General features: G+C 58.6%; 1 protein-coding gene across 1 annotated transcript; it reads right to left on the bottom strand.

Annotated features, from left to right (window-relative positions):
• Positions 1-337: 337 nt before the first annotated feature.
• Positions 338-11,545, bottom strand: SIK1 (salt inducible kinase 1). Its single transcript, XM_069474921.1, has 14 exons — positions 11,446-11,545; positions 10,648-10,812; positions 10,080-10,196; positions 7,674-7,737; positions 7,336-7,497; positions 7,062-7,186; positions 6,847-6,970; positions 6,075-6,298; positions 5,682-5,828; positions 5,187-5,309; positions 4,858-5,074; positions 4,001-4,282; positions 3,300-3,531; positions 338-2,873 (listed from the first exon to the last, which is right to left on the bottom strand). Exons 2-14 carry the CDS (start codon positions 10,795-10,797, stop codon positions 2,507-2,509), a joined length of 2,334 nt encoding a protein of 777 aa, XP_069331022.1. The 5' UTR covers positions 10,798-10,812; positions 11,446-11,545; the 3' UTR covers positions 338-2,506.
• Between the last annotated feature and the right edge of the window lie 5,930 nt (positions 11,546-17,475).

Below are 17,475 nucleotides of genomic sequence, written 5' to 3'. Positions count from 1 at the left end.
CCGCCAGGGAGGTGACAGTGCCCGGGCCGGCCAACCCCGGTGTCCAGACCTTCAGCGAATCAGCACTTCGGCTGCTGGGGAAGGGGCCTGAGGAGCAGGCAGGCCCCGGGAGCGACGGGCCACCTGTCACCACCACTGGAATGCCACCGGCTCTGCGGCGAGGCCAGTGCAGGAGCTGGCAGCCCACCCTCTTCTCCGAGATGTGGGGCCACCGTGGACCTGGCAGCTGTGACCTCAGTGGAGGAGCTCAGAGGAAACAGCTCCCAGAGACAAACCAAGAGAGAAAGTCAAGAGTTTTTTCCCCCAAATATTTTATTTAAATATTAAATTAAAAAAACATACGTTAACTAATCATTTGGCATACATTTCTCATGTTAACGTAAGAAATAAAATAATTCAGTTACGGTAAAAAAAACCCTATATACACATCAATCAGATCGCGTAGTGTCCTGAAATAGCTACTGCGTCGCAGGCTGCAGGACAGCACCGCTGACACCTGCACACACACATCACACATCTTAAAAAAACAAGAAACAGAAACACGACGTTGCCAGCCTCCGGAAGAGGTTCTACAGCAGTGAGAAGAAACAAAAACCACTATGAAAGTAAAGTGCTTGTCATTGCTTCAGAGAGGACACACACAATGGTTTCTGAGGCCTTTGATCTACGGCATTAGCACAGAAATCACCTAAAGGGGGACAGGGTTTGTGTTGGACTCGGTTGTGCCACCTCTGGGGAAACGGGCAAAGGCCTGCGCCCGCCGGCCTGGCTCCGCCCCCCTCTGCAGACTCCCCGGGCCGGCGGGGGACTTTGGTGCTTTCTCCGCGGCAAGGCACCAGGCCCGCCCCTCCGGACAGCCCTCCGCCCACCTGCGAAGCAGTCGCAGAGCAGCAAGAACAAGCAGCGAGCTCGCAGGTGGCACAGAGCAGGGGCCCACCGCACGGACACGGCCCACCACGCGCCAGCCTGCTCCTACCCTCAAGTCGCTGGGTCAGTCTTTGGCTTTTGAAAATACCCGCATGTCCCCCTTTCCTGACGACCTCTGTTTAATACTGCAGGTTGTAGAAGCCAAAGTGAGCTGAAGGCACCTGGGCTAGGAAGGGGGACGGGAACTTGAGACAGAGCGAGTGGGGAGCAGCAAGTCTCCTTCGTTGCATTCAAGAGGCTTCTGACTGCCGGAGCCGCCACCTGAGTCTACCTGCCACAGGTGAGCCCGGACCTGCCAGGTCAGGGCCGCCTCCCCGCCGCCTGCACCCAGCGCTAAGGGAGAGCAGGCCCCGCGGCCCCCTCCGCAGCACAGACCTGGTGCTGGTGGGGCGCTTCCTAACGTGACCGAGGAACACAAAGGCGTAGTACAAAATATAAAAAATAAGTAGTGTATATCTGTCCCTGTTTATATACATATACAGTATTTGCTTTAAAAAAAGAAACAATGCTATAAAAACACTGACCCAAGCGTCTCCTTTCATCTTCCTTGAACAAAAGCCCAGCAACAAGAGCCCAGGCCTGGGTGCGGGGGCTGCTCCGCCAGGGAAGGTCCCGGCCCAGGGCAGGTCACGGGCCAGCGAGCCCGTCTCCCACGGTCCCGTCCACAGTCGCAGCCGCCCGATACCGCACAACTGCACCCAGGTCAGGTGTTCTTGTTGGACCCTGATAATGAAATGCATGAAAACTTAATTAGCAGCGGAAACAAGATGAGCAGCAGAAGAAACTTCTCCTGGGCTTCCCCAAAGGTCCCTCGGGGCTCTGGGCCAAGTGACCCTGGAGACAGAGCTCCCACCACCTTGAAGTCACCCTCACCCACTTTCAGGTTCTTCCTGTGGTTCCTCCAAAGAATCTTGGAAAACTGACTCTTGAGCAGTTTACAAAACTTCTTGTCCAAAATAAGAAAAAACTGTCCTCTGGGTCTGATTTCAGAGGTGAGAATTCCAAGAATTTGTAGATTATTTCAGCTGGGCTGACCATTTAGAGCTGTTTTAAAACTGATACATAAAAGCAGAAAGTTCACAGTTTTCATTAAAGCATGAACGTTTCAGGAAGTGGAGGACGTTACCTAAACAGGGCAGCAATCCACACACGCACAGGCACACGGCCACCCGCCACCCCACGTCCCGCCGAGGCAGTCATCTCACGGCCACGGGGACACCGTGGACGAGGAGCTGAGGTCCCTCAGCCACGTGGCTCCTCCCGCCCCGTCCCCGATCTGCATGGCGGTGCTGGCCGGACACCAGCCGCCGTCCCGCTTCTCCCTCCTGTCCACCCGCCCGCAGGACACACCCGAGATTATTATTTTTTTTTCAGAAAGTTTCCAGTCCCTACTCATAGTTGAGGTCACTCAGTGCAAGGAAAAAATAAAACAAAAAATAAACTCAAAAGCCAAAACACCTAACGTATTGCTTGTTTCGCTTCTAGAAAGTTCTTGACTTTAAGTCCGATAACGTCTTCACATACTCTGAAGTTATTGCTTGGAAGAGTCAGCCGATGTGCGCGGACGGGGGTGGGGCCCTCACTGCACCAGGACGAACGTCCCCAGCGGGCAGGAGGTCAGGTCCTCCATCTCACAGTCCCCCCGCGGCAGCCCCGTGGGGTCGCAGCCCGGAGCCAGCATGGCCAGGCGAGGTGGCGGGGGCGCGGCGGGGAGGGCCGCTGGGCCAGCGCTGATGTGCAGATGGGCGTCCAGCAGCCGCGCTGCCGAGGCCACCGGGGAGACGCTGGCCTGCAGGAGGGGGGGCGGCAGCAGGGGGAGCCCCGCTGCAAGGAGGGCACTGGGGAGCGGGGCGGCCCCGGGGCCGTCGCAGGGGCCGAGCGTGTAGGCCTGGGGGGCCTGCTGGCAGGTGGGCGGGGCGGCCGGGTGGTGCTGTAACTGGAGCAGCCTGCGAGACAGGAGACAGGAGACAGGAGACGCAGACGGTCACTGTCACTCGGCTGGCTGTGCTCCCAGCCTCCCGGGCGCTATGGGGTTTCCAGGTCGCCCACAGCGCAGGGCCCGCCCACCCAGAGGAGCTGCGGCGGGGCTGACGAGGGCCCCAGTACGTGACTAATCCCTGAGCAATTCCCGACCTTTCGTTTCCCACCTTGCTTCTGCAGCAACGCGGATGCAGCCAGGCTCCTTCCCACTCCCTGCCACCTGCACCCACTCCCGGCCTCAGAGACCTGCCCTGCCTGCTGCCACCTCCAACGCCTTGAGGCCTGAAGCCCCAGCTTCACACCCCTCCCTGGGGGCTGGGGAGGAGGGGACGCCTGAAAGCTGAAGCCACTTACGGAAACCAGCCCGGTGGCTCAGGGCCAGCAGCCCCTACCTCTGCTGCTGCAGCACCTCTTCCAGCAGGCTCCGGCCCTCCCGGCTGCTGGCTGGGCCGCCGTGCAGGCCTGGGCTCTGTGTGGGGGCATGGAAGGGGCTCAGGCCTCCCCTGGCGGTCCGGCTGGAGGGGGACTGGCACACCTGGCGAGCCAGCCCCTTGATCTTGTTCAGCCCCAGAAACCCCTTGGTTCTCGTGGTCTTCCTCAGCTGCTGCCGGAAGGCTTTCAGCCCTGTGAGGGGTAAAGCCAGGCGGTTGGCACCTCCCACCTCCAGCTCAGGACCCACGGCCTCAGCTGACGGAGTTTCCAGCCTTGGGAGGGGGTGGGGGAAGGACGGGGCTGCACACAGGACAGGGCAGGTCTAGCACCCGAGTCTCAGGGAGGCCGGCGGGGGGAGCCAGGTGGGCCCCCGACTCCGTCTCTCCAAGTCAGAAGGTGCCACTCAGCACAGAAATGTCTCCTGTGCTTTTAGGACCAGCCAACAGAGGCCATTTGCTCAGGGGCCCAGGTCTGAGTCTACCCCAGCAGACTAGGACAAGAGCCAGGACAGCACCTCCAGCCACCCGGGACACCACTGGTCCCATCGGGCCTGGTAGAGAATGGGGGATATCACCTGCCACCATGACAAAGTGACCTGCTGCCAGGGACAGGAGTGTCCCCTGGGGAAGGTGGAAGTGGGCCTGGAAGGAGCATGGCTCACCCTGCGTCAGCGAGGTGTCCGACGCCCTCCGGCCCTCCTGGAAGCTGACGGGGAGCAGGGCGGCTCCTCCCAGGTCCCCCTGAGCCTGCAGCACAGGGGTGGCGGACTGCGACCCCAGGAATGGCAAGGCCAGTCTAACCGGGGAGCAGGTGCCCAGCGGCCCCTGGGTGGCCAGGCCACCACTGAGGCCTGCAGGGCCGTCGCTGGCAGAGAAGGTCAGACAGCTGTCGGAGCTGGTTCCCTCTGCAGGGCTTGCCACGGCGGAGGGGGAGACGACGATACCTGTGGGAGGAGCACGGTGCTCTTGAGGGAGGCCCCCTTGCTCCCCAAGGCTGTGCAGTCAGGGTGCCGACTGCCATGGCACAGGGACAGGCCTGTGTGCCTCCGAGGCCGTGGCCGACCCGGTACAGCCCACTGGTGGGGGCAGCATCTGCACTGGCCATAGCGTCTCTCCTCCCAGCCCTGGGGAAAAGGGCCTCTACTGGTGGCTCGGGCTCAGGCAGCCCCAAAGGCGAGCCACCACAGGGGTACAACGCGGGTGGCAGGTCATCAGCAGACCTCAGACCCCAGGACACAGATGAGACTGGCCAAGGACCTGCCCTCCCAGTGCCTAGAAGCGGCCCAGGGTGCACCCTATCGTAGACCAAACGCCACACTGTTTCTTCAACCAAAATGACCACATGCAGGGTCTCCGTGTGAACCGCCTTGGGGTCTCAGGGATTGAAACAAATGACGGGGCCTGAAGATCCAATCAGAAGGGGCCACCAGGCAAGCAAGGTCCGTCCCACGTCAGCCCACCGTAGCCTCGACCACGAGCCCAGCCACCAAGCGTCTCCCCGGCCCCTGGGGACACTTACACGGAGGGGTGACGGGGGAGAAGCGGGCGGAGACCTCGGCCAGGGTGTGTCGCCGGCCTGTGCTGCTGGGGAGTGGCCCCTGGGCCTCCCGCTCCTCCTCCAGCCCTGGGCCCTGCCGGGCCTCCTCACTGATGGCCGTGTCCAGCAAGCTGCTGGGGGAGACTGGGCGGTGCCGGAATACTCCATTGCAGTTGGCGTCCACCGGGAAGAACAAGGGCTGCGGCAGGACACAAACAGTGACTTCCTGTGGCTCCTGAGAGCCGGGCGTGTGGGGGCATCACCTCGGGGAAGACGGTGGGCCCTCCCCTGGTGTGGCGTGGCCCACGCACCTGGAGCGAGCTGTGGAGGTCGCAGTCCATCTCAGCCTGCAGGGTGGACTGCGCCAAGGTCGGGGGCTGCGGGCACAGCAGGACGGAGCGGAAAGGGTCGGCAGGCAGGCCTTCCTGAGGCACCTGGGGGTGGTGGACAGGGAAAGACGCCATCAGGGATGTGGCTCTGGGGACGCCCACCAGCAGCGCCACGAGAAAGAGCACGCTGGTTCTGGAGAGGCACCGACACCAGGGCCATGCCCTCCTCCAGGCCTGTGCTCAGCTGCTGGCCCAGGGGCAGTTGGGGGCCTGCGGCTGCTGGGCGGGGCCTGGACCTCGGCAGAGCCACCCATGGGGGGAGCCACCCATGGGGGGACCCACGCATGGCCTGGGGCCCTCTCCGGGGGCTCAGTCTCTCTGGCTCCCAGGCACCGCTGAGCTGGGGCCTCACGGCTTAGAGGACACAGTCCAAGGAGAAGGGACAGGACGGGGCTCTGGGAGATGCCGGCCCCTCACCTCAAAACTGCTGAGGTCGGAGCTCCTGGGCCTGTGCAGCCTGGCGGGCCCGGGACGGGCACACGGGCTGTTCCGGTGCTCCTGGAGCCGCTCGAGGAGGAGGTAATAGATGGCGGCGAAGTGGTTGTAGCTGCGGCTCTGCAGTGACTGGAGGGCAGAGAAGCAGAGGTCAGGGAGAGGACGGCCACGGAGGCTCCCTTCCAAGACTGTTTCCAGGCTGCTCTTGGGGGGCCAAGAATATCCTTCAGAGAGGTGGGCAAGGGGCCCTTCAGTAGCCCATGCCCCACTTTAACTCCATGGGTGAGCACCCGCCTTTCCCGACAAAGCCGCCAGCTCCCTGTCCTGGCGCTGCTCGAGCCCAGGCGAGGACTGGGGGCAGGCGGGGGGCCTTACCTCCACGGTGCGCTGCCGGTCGATGCCGAGGGTCTGCATGATGCCCAGCACCCGCTCGTCGGGGTTGCCGGGGCTGGAGCCGCAGCCGTGCGCGGGACAGGCGAGGGAGGCCTGCCGCAGCAGGCAGGGGTCGGCCTGCATCCACCTGTGCTGCCGGATCTGGGCGATGGTGATGCGCTTGGCGGGGTCCACCACCAGCATGCGGCGGATCAGGGTCTCGCAGTCTGCAGGGGACCAAGGGAGACTGAGCCCTGGGCAGCCGGGCCTGCGCACTTCCACCCCCCACCCCACGTGGGCAAATGCACAAGTGACTGTCTCAAGGAACTCGAGGCCAGGGGCAACAGCCTACACCGGCAGCTCAGACCTGCCACCCAAGGAGAGCCACCAGCCAGGGCTCAGGCCCCTGGAAGGCCGGGCTTTGGTCTTCTAGACGTCTGCCAGACAGAAGCACCTAGACCCCCCCACACTGGAGTAGGCAATGGGTCAAACACCTTTATGAAACAGAATAGTGCTGTGTGTGGTGGCCAGGTCAGACCTGGGGACAAGGCCAGCACCCCTGGCACTGGCATCAGCCTGCAGAGCTTGGGCACCTGCCTGCCCTAGAAGCAGGGCACCGACAAAGCACCCAGCGGGCTGGGTTTCCCCTGCAGCCCACAGTAACCGGGCCTGATTCCAGCCTCGCAGCGGCTCAGCAGACGGCCACTCGGGCACCACAGGGGACGCGGTCCTCCCCACCCAGCAGCGCCTGCCGCGAGAGGCCGTGCCTACCCACCTTGGGACATGAAGAAAGGGATGCGGAACCGGCCCTCCAGCACCCGCTGTCTCAGAGTTGGCAGGTTGGGCCCATCGAAGGGGAGGGAACCACAGACGAGGACGTACAGCACGACACCGAGGCTCTGTCAAGGACCGAGGGCCACACGTCAGCACCCAGCACCCTCCCCGGGCACGAGGCCTCCCCAATGATGTGTGCACGCACCCGGGCCCTACCCAGATGTCCAGCTGGGGGCCTTCGTACTCCTTCCCCTCAAAGACCTCTGGGGCCGCGTACGGGGGGCTCCCACACCACGTGGAGAGAGGTTCTCCTGGCTTGTAGAAATTCCCAAATCCGAAGTCTAAGACGTAAAGAAACACACAGATAAAGTTAGACTGGACACGGCAGGGGCTGCAGTTTCAAAGGTTGCGCACAGAACCCTGAGACCCTCTCCCTGGGCAGCTGCACACCCAACGGCACCCCCCGCGCAGGCACGCGCTCCCTCCTTGCCTGCCAGCTTGATGTCCATGTTGCCGTCCAGCAGCAGGTTCTCGGTCTTGAGGTCCCGGTGGACGATGTGGTGGCTGTGGCAGTACTCCACGGCGGACAGGATCTGCCAGAACTTCTTCCGCGCTTCATTCTCACTCAGGTGCCCGTTGGACGTCAGATAATCTGAGAGGCAACAAAAGCAAGCTGTGTCCCCAAATGCAAAGTCTGCCCCCGCCTGGGGTGTGACCAAAGAGTGCTATGGAATTTGAGGGCATGAAGACCCAGAGAGGCCACGGAGCAAATCTGGACACATTAGCACCATTTGTTTGTAACAGATATTAACAATACATGTGACTTACCAAACATTTCTCCATTTTTCGCAAATTCAGTGACAATGTAAAGCATGTCCTTTGTTTCCATAACCTAAAAAACATACAGACCTAACATTTAACCACAAGAAAAAGGAACACACATCGATGATACAAATAATCCAGATGATCTACTTGGCCCCCAGTAAATTTTTAACTTTGCTAGGACAAGTATATTCATCATGTAAAAAAGAAAGGAAAAAAAAAAAAAGACCTCAGCAATAAAAAAAATAAAGGGGATTCCTACTCAGAAAGAGTTTCAAAAAATCAGAGGTGAATTCCTCACTAGCTTCCTTGCCTGTCCCGAATAAATCGGCTCCCACAAAAGGTCACATCATATTAGAATTCCCCTTTATCGTCATATTGAACTTGGCTTGCCCCACGCACACCTTGAGGACTCTGCAGTCTGCAGATGTAAAAGAGGTTGCTGGAGCTCTGCTGGCCTTTCTTCTAGAAGCCTAGTGGGTAACAGATCATTCAAGCAAGCAGCCAGAGCAAACTGAATAATAGATAACAAACACCCCATCCCACTGGCTTTAGTGCCGAGATCAATTAGGACGCAGGAAGCCTGCTTTGCAGGTGAGCCGCACAGCCTGCAGGGAACGCCACAGCCGGTGTCAGTGCAGCCCTTACAAATTCATTCATTCATCTAGAATTTTATTTTACTAAAAAAAAAGATTTAATACAGAACTGATGCCTCTGTGTATTTTAAACTATTTTAGAAGAGGGACAATGCACTCTTATGAAAGAAGATTTCTTTGTGTTCAAAACATGGAGTTATTCCTTTATAAATACACTTCAAAGACAACTGCTTTGATCTGTAAATCTAATAAGAAAAGTATTTTTAAGACTCCAGCAGTTTGGCTAGAATTTCAACTGCCCCCTGCCCCTAAATGTGTGGTGGGACAACATGCAAGACCACTCACCCCTTTCCCTGACCACAGACGGGGAGAAGAGCGGGGAGAAGAGTAAAGAGGCCAGGTGAGAGAGGGAGGGGGCTCGGCAGGCTCTGGGGCCCGCCAGCTGCATGGAAATCAGAAACGAGCGTCTTCAGAACCAGTGGAATAAAAGCATGCTACCACCAAGCGCTCATCTCCAAACAGCTGAAGAACCAGATACAGCAGCAATAAGAAAATTCACCTCCAGCATCCAGCACACGGGCAATCTGTTTCCTTAACTGAGCTAATTCCACACAATGGCCAAGTGGAAGAACAGGAAGAAATGGAAGGTCCTAACATCATGGTTCAGCCCTTCAGCAAGTCAAAAACAAAACCAGTTCTGCCCACTCCCGAGGAAATGGGCCAGGCACATTGCACGGGGAGTGACATCAGCCCCCACGGAGGAGGAAACTTCTTATCTCCAAGCACAACTTTAAAATGACAACAGAAACAAAACACAAACCCCAGGCGCACACGGCAGGAGTCCTGTGCTGTGGTGGAACACAAGTCCCACCAACCCCACTACCTTTATTTTAACTGAGTAGAGAGTCTTTTGGGGGATAATTTCAAATTATAGTTCTCCTATCAGACTGTACACTTAGCTGTCCCAAATGCACAAACATACACAGCATCCCAAAATCAACTCAGATTCACGTGGTTTCATAAGAATGATTAAGAGGAACTTATACCCAACACCCCTGGATAAAATATACAGCATTTTCAAAGAATTTATTCTTCTGCAAGAAGACTTGATTTCATTTTTGCAAAAGTTGTCATTTACCGCTAGGAAGGTAAGTAAGAGACTGCTTTGCGGTTCTAATTAAATTAGTACTTATTTTTCAAAGATACAATTTATTAATTTCAACACGAGGACAAAAATAAAGTCACAAAATAAACCAACAGACAGACAGGGTGAGGCATGTTCCTAATGTAGACTGGATGACAAGTTCCTGCTCTTACTATGGCAAAAGTATTTTCATCTCTCCAATCTTCATGGAAGAGTTTAAGCAGGGAACGCAAATGCTCACCACTGCCTTGGAAAAGATAAATTAATGAAAACTGGTAAGAGCAGCTGGCTTTAAAGTTTAATAAATATGTGGAAAGGCTGAAGTTTCTTGTTTCACTCAAAATTGTCCTGATATGCTAAATGCTTGACCCACGGCAATGCTACAGCACAGTTCTTTGCTTTCACAGTAAAGTAAATTTAACAAAAGACCTCCACACATTTAAAATGGGAACAAGTTAGAATGCCAAGCACAATTTTAATGAATCAAACCTTAATTGTGATCTAAAAGCAAGACATAATTGTAAATACATCTGCACAGCTTACAAAAATCAATCTATTTACTTATATAACCAACTTCCTGACTCACACACACCCCAAAGAGGGGGCAACCTTCAGAAATTGCAGTGTTTAAAAATAAACACTTGTAACGGGGAGAGGCAAACCTGCGCTTACCTGGTAAAGCTTTATGATATGAGGGTGATTCAGAAGCTTCATGAGCTGAACCTCACGATATATCTTCTCCAAATTGCTTGAATCTAATCGTGTTTTATCAATTATTTTTATTGCAACCTACAGATTTTAAAAAGAAAAAGGATATTCTGTTTTTAAAAAGAACCCCCACTTAATATACACATTTCATTTTTTTTTTTTTGCAAGTTAATTTCTCAATTACTTTATGCCTCCAAAATATCACAAAAAGTTGGGGGGAAAATAACCAAAATAAGCACTAATATTATTTAGTACAAAGTTAAACATAAGTATCTTTAGTATTTGCAGGCCCCCTTTACAGGGTTTTAGCTCTGAATCCATGAACCACCGCACTCCTGGGTCTTTTTTTTTTTTTTTTTTTTGGTCATTATCTTCTTTGCTGTCTCCTAATATTTGTACAGATTATGCAGAAACGTAACCTAAAGCAGCTTCTTTACCAAACTAACGCTGCCAGCGTTTACCCACGGTAGCGAGCAACCCTGCAGGCGCTCTCGACACCGGTCCACCACGGAGGGTCGGGGAGGCCACGCACCTGCGTTTTGGTGACCCGGTGCCGCGCCAGCTTCACTACTGCGAAATTGCCTTTGCCCAGGGTCCGCTCCACGTCGTAAAAGCCCACCCGGAGGGGCTTCTGCTGGCCCGGGCCCGCGGGGACCGCGCCGAACTCCGACATGATCACCATGGCTGTGGGCTGCACCTGCGGCCACGGAGCGCGGTCAGCGCCGGGACCTACACGCCCGGCTCCACTCCAGCCTCCGGACCCCGCTCCCACGCCCGCCCCCGCCGCCCGCGGTCGGTCCAGCCAGAGCTCCGGGACCCTAATCAATCCCACGGGACGCGTGGACCCCCTCCTGCTCCTGTCGCCGGCCGACTCCACTCCCCTCTCTGGACCCCTCCAGCCCCGCGGGGCGCGCGGGCAGCGCCGTCCGGCCCCGGCACCGGAGCCACCACACCGAGAAGACCCGTTCCCGCACCCGCCCCCCGCCGCCCGCGGTCGGTTTCGTCTCCACTCCCGACCCGGAGCCCGCGGGCACGCGGACCCGCTCGCACACCGCCCCCGGCCGGCTCTGTCGCGACCCCGGGACTCCGGAGCCCGCAGCCCGCGGACCCGCTCCTACGCCCGCCCCCGCCGCCGCCGCGGCCGGCTTCCTCTCGGCCCCAACGCCCGAGCCTGCGGGGCGCGCGGACCCGCAGCACCCGCCACACGGGCAGCCGGGGGGCGGCCGGGCTGCTGCTCCCGCGACCCCGACGCGCGCACCTCGGGGCCGCCGGGGCCCCAGGGGCGGTCGCGAGCCGAGACCTGCCCGCCACCCGCGGGCCGCCGCCTCACCTCCGCCGCCCTCGGGGCGCCCGGGCAGGGACGCCGCCGGCCCCGCGGCCCCCGCCGTCCGCTCGGCCGCTCGCGCTGCTCAGGCGCCTCCCGCTCGGGACGCCGCCGCCGCCGCTGCTACCGCCGCCCCGGCCGCGCCGCATGTCAGCCCGGCCGCTCCGCCGCACGCGGCGCCAGCCCCGCCCCGGCCCGCCCCCCGCGCGCCCCGCCCCCCGCTCGCCCCGCCCCGGCCCGCCCCCCGCAGGCCCCGCCCGGCCCGGCCATTGACGTCACGTTGACGCCAGAGCGACGCGCGGCTGAGCGCGGGCCCGGCGGGCGGGGGAATCGGACGGTTGCCAAGAGACTGGCGGCTCTGACGCGCGCGCCTGAGAGGCCGTCGCCCTGGCGACCGCGGGCGGTGACGTCAGGGGCGCCAGCCCGGGAGGCCCGCCCGCCCGCGCCCCGCCGGGCGCCCCCTGCTATCCCCGCGTCGCGCCCCCGCTCGCCCGTCGGGGCCCGGACGCCTCTGCTCGGGCCTGCGGGGCGCGGCCTGCGACCTGGGTGGCCGCTCCAGACCCGCGCGTCGCTTCGGGCCCCACCTGCGCTGCGGTTGCGGCGCGGGGCCTGCGAGGCGGGGCGGGCTTTGTGGTGCCGGTGTTCCCGGCCCCGGGGACGGCGGGAGCCCGGGCGCCGGTGGGCGTCGGTTCCTCGTGCTCTGTGGAAGTCTCCGGTTCCCGCGGTCAGAAACGGAACAGCACGACGCGGGCCGGTCCTGTGGGGCCCGGCCGGCCCACCCCGTCCGTGGGGCCGCTCTGCTCTTTGCGTCCTGTGCCCTGGCGGAAAATCCACCGTTGTCTAGCGCGGGGGGGAGGCGGTAACGGGCGGATGGTAATTCTGAAGCCTTAGGAAGGCAGCGGTGTGGGATTGAAACTCCATCTACCCTAGAGTCGTTTTTCCTTGTATTGAATAAAAATACTCCTTCGTGGAAGCGGGTGCGGAGCAAGAACTGAGCGACATTGAGCGACATTGATTCGGAGCTTAGATCCATCCCTCCCTGAGGGCAGGGACGAGCCTCTCTGGATCCCCCCAGCCCGACCGCATTTCCCGGTCACCCCCCACCACACACACGCACACACTCCAGGGTTGTTCTGGGGTCAGTTTGTTTGAAAGGCTTTCGAGGAAACTAACAGTCCCAAATAGCCTTTGAAAGCGGCCTCTTTCTTTGTCCCGGTTTATACACTAAGAATTTGGAGTATTTTTAGTTCCAGTTGAACAGCTTACTCCACTTCTGGGGGTCCCGACACCCTGCTACCCTGTTCCTAGAACTAAACAAAAAGGGAAGAAGCCACGGCCTGATCACACTCACCATTTGGTCCCTCACTCTACAACTTAAAATCCTTCCTGGACTCAAACCCAACACCCAGCCTTCTGCTGCCTCCCATCACCCACCTGGCCAGAGCCTTTCAAAAGGTTATAGGTGTTTGCAAACACCTGGCTGGCTCTTTGGAAACATTTCCTCAGCGTCCCAAACAGCCACGGCTGCCTTCCCAGACACCGTCCGGGACACAGGTGCCCCTGACCTCCCACCCCCAACCCCTCCTAAGCTGCCCAGACCCTGAACAGCCCTGTGCCAACAGCGACCTGTCTCCCCTTCCCCAGCCCCTCGGGCGAGGAGCTTGCCCTGCAGAGAAAGGCGGAAACGCAGAGGAAAAGGCCAACCTCACCCAGGAATAGCTGTCACCTCTCCCCAGCGGGGCTCCTCCTGGCACCCGCATGGATGAGTCTGTGCTTTCCGCACCAGTGACAGCTGCTCCCCAGTGTCTGCGTGTTGTGTTCTTGGCCCTTGGGGGCCGCACTTCCTTTCAGAATCCTTGAGTTCTCCTCAGTTTTCTGGTCTCCACGCTGCGCACACATCATGAGGAAAAACATACAGTGTGTGCTTCGAAAGATACAAGCAAATGATTCCAGGAATTCCTCATTTAACATAATGGAAGAAATGCTCTCAAAGTCTGCAGGAATGGTACCTTTACTATTACAGACTTGTGGGAAACAGTTTTCTTTTCCATTTGGAGTTTCTTAAGCCTGTCCTGTCACTGCAGTTTCCAGCATTCATCTGTTTTTAGACCCTGAGACTGGGAACCCCATCAACAGGAACTGGGTCCCTTTCACATTCCTAGTTCAGCCCCTGGGCGCTGGCTGTGGGCATGTCATTAAACTCCCAAAGTCCGTCAGTCAGCAGATGCAGAGGGAGGCTTGGGGGCAGCATTTATTTAAGCGGGTGGGTGCCCAGTGGGCTCCAGCCCCGCTTAAAGGGATGGGGGGAGCATCCTTTTCAAGATAGCTTCCCCCAGCCCCGGGAAGACCAAACGCTTTTCTTTCTTGCCCCTCCCTTCTAGGCACCCTTCTGTCCTCCTGGCTTTGTTTCCTTGGCTTGGGTTTTGTGGGTTTTGTTTGCTTAGGCTTTAGCCTGGCAATTTCAGGTACCGGAAAGGAAGAGCAATCTACTCAGGACTCAGGTGCAGGCCTGGGTCTGCTATGCCCCTCCGTGTTTGGAGAGCGTGACAACAGACGTGTGTGCCCTGGGCCGGGGGGTCCAGCCCCGGCCTGGGATGGGCAGGTGGAAGGGAAGCCCCAAACCCTGGAACCCTCGGTGGGTGGCCCACTTGTCAGGTTAAGTCAGGAGCTCGCAGTGAACAGGTCCACCCAGCGACTGGCCGACACCACCCTTGGATGGCATCACCCCTGCACTGTCACAGCCCTGGGAAGCGCTGGCTGCGTGACAGCCTCAGCTGCTCGGGTCCGGCCAGGTCAAGTGTCCCATTTTCATCAGGCCGGGCCTTCCAGGGCCGCCTCAAAGGACCACAGATGCCGGCAAAGCAGGCTGGGGCCCTCACCTGACAGGGAGCAGAAGTGGAGGGACCTAGGATGAGATGGTCCCTGGGGCCTGGGGACATTGGGACAGGGGTGGAGGGGAACTGGAGGGTCTGGAGAGGCAGCCCGGGTGGGCAGAGCAGAACTGGGGCAAACTGGGCTTTCCCGCATGTACCCAGAATATGCCTGTTCATAGACTAATTGGCCCTTGCAACTAAATTTCTAGGGTTTCGAGTTCCCGTTTCTGTGTCTGTCCTTAGTGAGGAATATTAACATGGCTGACGGGTTTGCTTGATATCAGAGCAGGGCGGCAAGGCTGAGGACCCAAGGGGCCTTTGGCCCGTGTGCTGAAGTCCTAGGGAAGCTGGGGTGGGTGCAGGATGGGGCCAGTGTCGGGGAGAGGCAGCCAGGGCCAAAACGGGGCATCCGCACTGACAGGGGCTCGTTAGGAAGAGCCCAGTCGACAACCTGGTGGTCACCTGGCCTGACCCGGCATCTGCGGAGTAAACCTGCATTGGTAAACACCAGTTTCCCGCCATTTTACTGGAGGTACCAAGCGATTGGGGAGCAAAGTTCCGACGCCTCCCGCACTGCAGAGCAGAAGCCTCTGGGATGCTCTGGCCTCAGGCAGACGGGGGCGACCCGGACCGGAGCCCCAGGGTGGGCTGCGGAGCATTGCTCACGCCCCTGATTCTGGGCTTTCTGCCGGCCACACAGGGCAGCGGCTCCTGCCCCAAGAGGGAGTCAGTCCTCTGAGTGGCGTCTCGCACTGAAGCGTCTCCAGGTGACCCACCGGCATTGAGCACAGCAAACTGTTTTTTTGGTTACTATTCACTCATTCAAAAAAAGTATGCAAGTCTCTGCCATTGGCAGGGAGGAGACCTGGGTAAGCGTGACCCCGACTCTGCGGGAAACAATGACACACGCAAGCTTGAGGGCCAAGGTGGGGAGACACAGGTCCCGAGAGGGCAGGTGTCAGAGTCATCTACCAGACCAGGTCCAGAAGGGCTCAGGACGCACCTGCTGCCCGTCGTGCCCTGCCGGGGTGTGGACACAGTGGCAGCACCCGACAAGACACCGTCCCCCGAGGACAGTCCACTCCAGTGGAGGAGAATGACGCTGCGGACACAAGAGGAGGAGGACGGTGTTTCAGAGGGCAGAGGTGACAGGAAGAAAGTGAGTGGGGCTAGAGGGATAGGGTGCTGTGCCAGGAGTGTGGCCTTGGGTGGGGACTGCCCCCCGGGGGGAAGTGGGGTCCGGGGCGGGCACGGGCAGGAGGCGGCCACCTCTCGAGCTCTGAGCGGTGTCTCAGCAGGGGCAAGACGAGGAGAGAGAAGACCGGGCCGAGCCCGAGCCGGGGAAGGCAGACCTGGTGCCAGTGCCCGCGTTGTCGGGTGCCCGTCTGCCGTCCGTCGCGCAAAGCTTGGGTGACTTTTCCCCGGAGCCGCTTGCAGGGCAGCGTGGCACGTCTGGGCTTCCCCAGGGCAGGGCACCGCCGAGGACGAAGGGAAGGGAGGCGGGAGGGCTGCCGGTCCCGTCAGGAGGGAGCGGGACGAATGCTCTCTCGGCAGACTGTTTTTTTCTTATAAAGCACTGTTTTTTTCCTAAATGTAAAAATTAATAGAAAATGCTGAGTAGAAAATTAAGAAAGTATAGAAATATGTAAATATGAAAACAAAAAGCGCTGGCAGTGCTATTGGCAGTTGGACGGTTTTCATTAGCCTTTCATTAGAACGGTACCGGGCCGTCCCCGTCTGTCACTGTGTGTAGCCTGCCTTCCCCCGCCCCCCCTCCCCCGCCCCCTCCCACCTCGCCCAGGACACGTCATGTCGCTGAATGCGGAGCAGACTGTGACTTTCAGGTGTCTGCCTAGAATGTCCTTGTGGAAATGGACTCACTGTCCCCATGGAATGCAGAGCTGGGGTGGCCACTTTCTCCTCCGAGGGTCTCTGAGAGGGACAGCACGGCACGAATGAATGGATGGTCCAGGCCCGGCCCGGGCCCTGGCCCCAGCTGGCAGAGTGGCCTCTCACGAGCCTTTCCTCCCACATTCCCTAGACTTGCTCCCAGACAGCGCAGCCGTCTGGGAGACATCCGGGGTCGGGACTGGCCGCCTGGCCCAGCACCTCGGGCGCAGCCCTGAGGAAGAGGGGTCCCTAGGCACCACGAGCAGGAACCTCGGGAGCGCAGGGCCCCAGACACCTCTGGCAGCGGCAGGGCTGGGGCCCTGGTGGACGGGAGCACGTGGTCCTGGTTGCCAAGGCAACATGGAGGCCTCTGCCTGTGGGGAGGACGCAGGGGACGTGGGGGACGTGGGGGACGGGGGACGCGGGCAGTGTCGGGCCGTTTCAGCGCAGACTGCAAAGGTGAGCTCTTTCTTTCTGACCTGGTTTCCATGGTTTTGGGTGCTGCTGTTGTTGTCTGTTTAAAAAGAAAACACATTCACTTATGAGGCAGTGAAGACATCATTGGATCAGCTGAGACAAATGAACATAAACTAGTTCCCAAATCGAGCACTCTGTCGTGACACCTTATCACACAAAGATGTGCTGACATGGGACAAAGTGGGACAAAGTCCAGTGGCATTAGCACACCATTGTCATGCTGGCATTTCCACTGTGGTCCCTGTTAAACTAGAAAGAACAAAAGTTTGGTGGGAAAAATAAAGTACACTTTTCCTGGAAAACACAGCTTATTCCAGCACTGCTTAGCGTGACAGACATTGGACAGAGTGTCTTGGGACCATCTGGGCCAGGAAGAAGGTCCAATCATCCCTTCCTTAGGACCAGGATTCTCTGGGTCACCTTGAGGCCTGGAAGGAAGTTTCCAGAACCTTCTTTGCACAAAAAAAACCCCACAAATCTAAAATCAGTGAGGTTCAGGACGTGGGACAGCAGGATTGGCACCAAGGAGTCTCAGATCCCAAATGAGCTGCGTTGCTTCTGAGTTCTCAGAACCAGGGTGCAGGTGCCTTTGGGTTTCCCTCGGTGACATCCGGACAGCAGAAGAGAGATGTCATAGAACAATAGGATGTAACGTGATCTGTAACGTACACTGTAAAAGAAGTTCAAGCACGTAATAAAAGAGGAAGCACCTGGCAGCCTGGGTCCGCCCAGCCCACTCCATCACCCCAGCACGATAGTCACTGAGTCCTCGGGGAAGGTCCTCCGTCACCCCGTG

Source organism: Eulemur rufifrons, chromosome 7, assembly GCF_041146395.1.
Source record: "Eulemur rufifrons isolate Redbay chromosome 7, OSU_ERuf_1, whole genome shotgun sequence".
Lineage (NCBI taxonomy): Eukaryota > Metazoa > Chordata > Mammalia > Primates > Lemuridae > Eulemur > Eulemur rufifrons.
The sequence above is the reverse complement of the archived record's forward strand: the minus strand, read 5'-3'. Positions and strand labels throughout refer to the sequence as shown.

Coding starts and splice junctions, on each gene's coding strand:
- SIK1 (XM_069474921.1), bottom strand. CDS start 10,797: ATGGTGATCATGTCGGAGTTCGGCGCGGTCCCCGCGGGCCCGGGCCAG. Junction 6,971..7,061: donor GCCCCCAGCTGGACATCTGG/GTAGGGCCCGGG, acceptor GGTCCTTGACAG/AGCCTCGGTGTCGTGCTGTA. Junction 5,310..5,681: donor CCGACCTCAGCAGTTTTGAG/GTGAGGGGCCGG, acceptor CACCACCCCCAG/GTGCCTCAGGAAGGCCTGCC.